This window comes from Sceloporus undulatus, chromosome 11 (genome assembly GCF_019175285.1).
Source record: "Sceloporus undulatus isolate JIND9_A2432 ecotype Alabama chromosome 11, SceUnd_v1.1, whole genome shotgun sequence".
NCBI lineage: Eukaryota > Metazoa > Chordata > Lepidosauria > Squamata > Phrynosomatidae > Sceloporus > Sceloporus undulatus.
This window is the reverse complement of record NC_056532.1, coordinates 9446687-9450392: the sequence shown is the minus strand read 5'-3', so window position 1 is coordinate 9450392 and position 3706 is coordinate 9446687. Positions and strand designations below refer to the sequence as shown.

Here is a 3706-nt window from a genome sequence, read left to right as displayed (position 1 = left end):
GTGAGACGGTGGTAGGGCTGAGAGATTTGTGATTTTGAAATCCAAGCAGGGTCATATATGGAGATTCGGTCTTTCCGGACCTGAAGCATATAGGGCTTTGTAGGTTATCCCCTGCCCATACCATTTCAGGGTTTCAAAGCTATAGATCCTTACATTTTCTTTCTTCTCAAGCATGGTTGGAGCATGGGGGCAGTTGTCCAGCGCTCTGTTCTCAGTTGACTGAATTGAAATTGCATGGTCTGCAGGCATTAATCCTAACGCTTATTTCCCTCCCTTCTCTTCGTAGCTCCTCGAAGAGAAATGTTGTGGGAAACTGGACCACATCAACTTCCCCATATTTCAGCCAAGTACTCCGGATCCAGCGCCAGCCAAAAATGAAGTGTCCGCTAGCCCTCCTGAAGGGGAAGCAGAAAAAATGAAGGAAAAGGAGCCACAGACTCAGGGGGAGAGCACCAGCCTGAGCTTAGCTCTTAGTCTGGGTCAGTCCACAGATAGTTTGGGGACCTACCCTGCCGATCCGCAAGGCGGAGGGAACAATACAGAGGCTCATGGGCAGGCAGCCGAACCTAAAGGGGAGAAGAGGCCAAGCCTGGTAGACCGCCAGGCCTCTACGGTTGAGTATCTGCCTGGGATGCTTAATTCAAATTGCCCCAAGGGCCTCCTGCCCAAATTTTCCAGCTGGTCCCTGGTGAAACTCGGTCCGGCCAAAGCGTACAACTTCCACTCTGGCTTAGACCAGCAGGGCTTCATCCTAGGGACAAACTACTTAATGCCTTGGGATATTGTCATCCGGACACGTACTGAAGAGGAAGGGGACCTGGATACGAATTCCTGGCCGGCTCCTAACAAGGCCGTCCCAGGGAAAAGGAGCGCGGTTGTCATGGGAAGAGGGAGGCGGCGGGATGACGTGGCTCGCGCCTTTGTGGGGTTTGAGTACGAGGACGCCCGCGGCCGGAGGTTCATGTGTTCAGGGCCTGAGAAGGTCATGAAGGTGATGGGAGGAGGGCCGAAGGAATCGGCCATCAAAGCGCTCAATTCCGACATGCCCCTGTACATCCTGTCATCAAATCCCGGACGAGGGCTGAAGCCGCACTATGCTCAGCTGATGAGGCTCTTCGTGGTTGTTCCTGATGCTCCTCTCCAGATCATACTTACACCACAGGTAAGGATGGGGGTGCTGTTACAAAAAAAGAAACATTAAATGGTGTTATAGTGAACAATGATTGGTTATGGGAATGGAATTTTCTTGAAGAATGACAGCTCTTTGCTTGCAGTTTGCAAGCTGCAGACAGTGCTGAGCCTCCTCTAAATTTACTCGTTACATTTATATACCAGTTCCTCTCCAAGGAGCTCAAGATGTAAGTCAGGGGTTGAAAAGCTGTGGCTTCCAGATGCTGTTGGACTGCATTTCCTATCAACCATAGGTTTTGCTGGGTAGGGATTATGAGCGTTGCAGTCCAATATGTACAAGTCAACGGGGCCCATTGGTTTCTTGCTTCATTTTGTCCTTGCAACAACTGAGAAGTAGCAATTGACTTAGGGTCATCCACTGAGCATTTGTAGGTGAGCAAGGATTTGAATTGACAGTCTTCATTTCTTCTTATGATACTCTAACCCGTTTTTTCTTTCCAACCCTATTTCTCTCTTAGGTCCAGCCGGGGCCACCTCCTTGCCCTGTTTTTTATCCTGAGAAACAAGAAATAACCCTTCCACCCGATGGACTGTGGGTCCTCCGATTTCCTTATGCCTATGTGACGGAACGTGGGCCTTGCTTCCCTCCGAAAGAGAACCAGCAACTGATGAGTTACAAGCTGATGCGAGGAATACTCAAGGCTGTAATACAGTAGGACTTACCGGTCTTGGCCAATTGAATTGGCACGGAAATACTTTACCCTCTTCCCTTCTCCTTCCCGCAAACCACGATCTGAATAATGCATTTTGATTAGTAAGAGCTGGAGTTTTGACAGCAATCACTGTTTTGATTTTTTTAAAAGCCAATATACGCTTTAAAAACAAAAACTTTGTACAGCTTACTGAGACAATGTCTGTGTGCCAGATCCTATCCAAGAGACTGGAACGGTGGTTATGTTTTGTACCAATGCCAATTAAGTTCTGTGCTGCGAAGATCTGTGGATTGAAAATGAAGAAAGGAGAAATAAAATGTGAGCTTCTCTGTTGTTAAAACAGAACTGTTGCATATTAATGGTATACAATAGTCCAGTATATCTCGTATATATACCTGCCATCAGGAATGCTTCTGTTAAGGATGTTAGCTGTGACGTCTGTGTTTGCAGTATGGTTGGCATCATGTGTAACCATAAGCCAGGATATAGTTTGTTGGATTTTGTCGTACTACTGTGTAACTTACTGTTCATCTCTCTAAACCCCAAATTATGCTCTTTAAGAGATTTGGACTTCAGCTCCCAGAAGCCTGAGCCATATTGGCCAATAGTCCAAAATCCCTTCATAAGCACACTTTGGGGATCACTGCTCTAGACAAACCATTGTTACATAACCTATCACGAACCACAATGTTAATCCATGGTTAATCGTTGCCTTATTAACCCTAACTTGTTTAAACCCTGGCTTGCTAACATCTACACCCAGAACCATGGTTTGTCATTTGCTGGTTTGCCCAGTTCTGCAGTGACAAAAAGTGCAGGGCAGAAATGGACCAAACATTAATGGATATATTGAACTTGTGTACAGCCTTTCTCTCAATATGGAACCCAAAGCAGCTTATAATTTGAGTTAAAACAAAATATAGCTGTATAGATACAGAGGGACCTTGTTATCCACTGAGGTTTGGTTCCAGAACCCTCCATGGATACCAAAATCCGCGGATGCTCAAGTCCCATTAAATACAATAGCATAGCAAAATGGTGTGTCCCTTATATAAAAAAGGAAAAATCAAGGTTTGCTATTTGGAATTTACACCTTTTGGGAATATTTTCAAGCCATGGATACTTGAATCCATGGATAAAAAAATCCATGGATAACGAAGATTGACTGTTTATAGATATATATGTACTGCTGGCCCTCCACATTTTTGAGATGCCATGGAAATCTGCTTTCTTTTTGATGTTAAAAAGAAAACAACTAAGCATTTTTAACTTTGTAGATGTTAATATTGGTTGTTGTTGTGTGTCTTCGAGTCGGTTCTGACTTATGGCGAACCTATTTTCTTGGCAAGAATTATTCAGAGGGGGTTTGCCATTGCCGTCCTCTGAGGCTGAGAGAGTGTGACTCGACAATAGATTTCCATAGCCAAGCCAGGACTCGAACCCTGATCTCCAGAGTCCTAGTCCAATGCTCAAACCACTGGCTATTTGTCATTTCACAGAAGGTTGAGGAATGGTGTCCATCGTCATGATTCTGCAGGCGAAACAGTAGTTGCTAAATTTTACCTCATAAAAGTAAATTTTACCTCACAAAATAAAATAAAAGAAAGGGCAGGAAGAATGGATGTTATTTCCATTCTGCTTCTCAAATCAGGATGAAATAACCGCCTGTTTGTTGTTCAGTTTTACCTCACAACTCCAGGCAAAAAAGAGTGGGACAACTTGTGCTGTTTCAAGTTTGCCTCATGAAATGCAATGAGAAAGTTGTTAATAGCTGTCACTTTGACTTTTGGTGACCCATGGATGAGAGACTTCCAAGAACTGCAGAAATAAGCCATATACACACACACACACACACACACATC

At 44.6% G+C, this 3706-nt stretch overlaps 1 protein-coding gene across 1 annotated transcript in view; it reads left to right on the top strand.

The window, feature by feature from the left end:
• SMG8 (SMG8 nonsense mediated mRNA decay factor) overlaps nucleotides 1–2753 on the top strand; it is a 72322-nt gene extending 69569 nt beyond the window's left edge. Inside the window, exons 3-4 of the mRNA XM_042442470.1 lie at nucleotides 287–1162; nucleotides 1650–2753. Coding sequence (XP_042298404.1) covers nucleotides 287–1162; nucleotides 1650–1847 — 1074 coding nt within the window. The 3' untranslated portion in view covers nucleotides 1848–2753. The remainder of the gene's footprint in view (nucleotides 1–286; nucleotides 1163–1649) is intronic.
• Nucleotides 2754–3706: the final 953 nt, after the last annotated feature.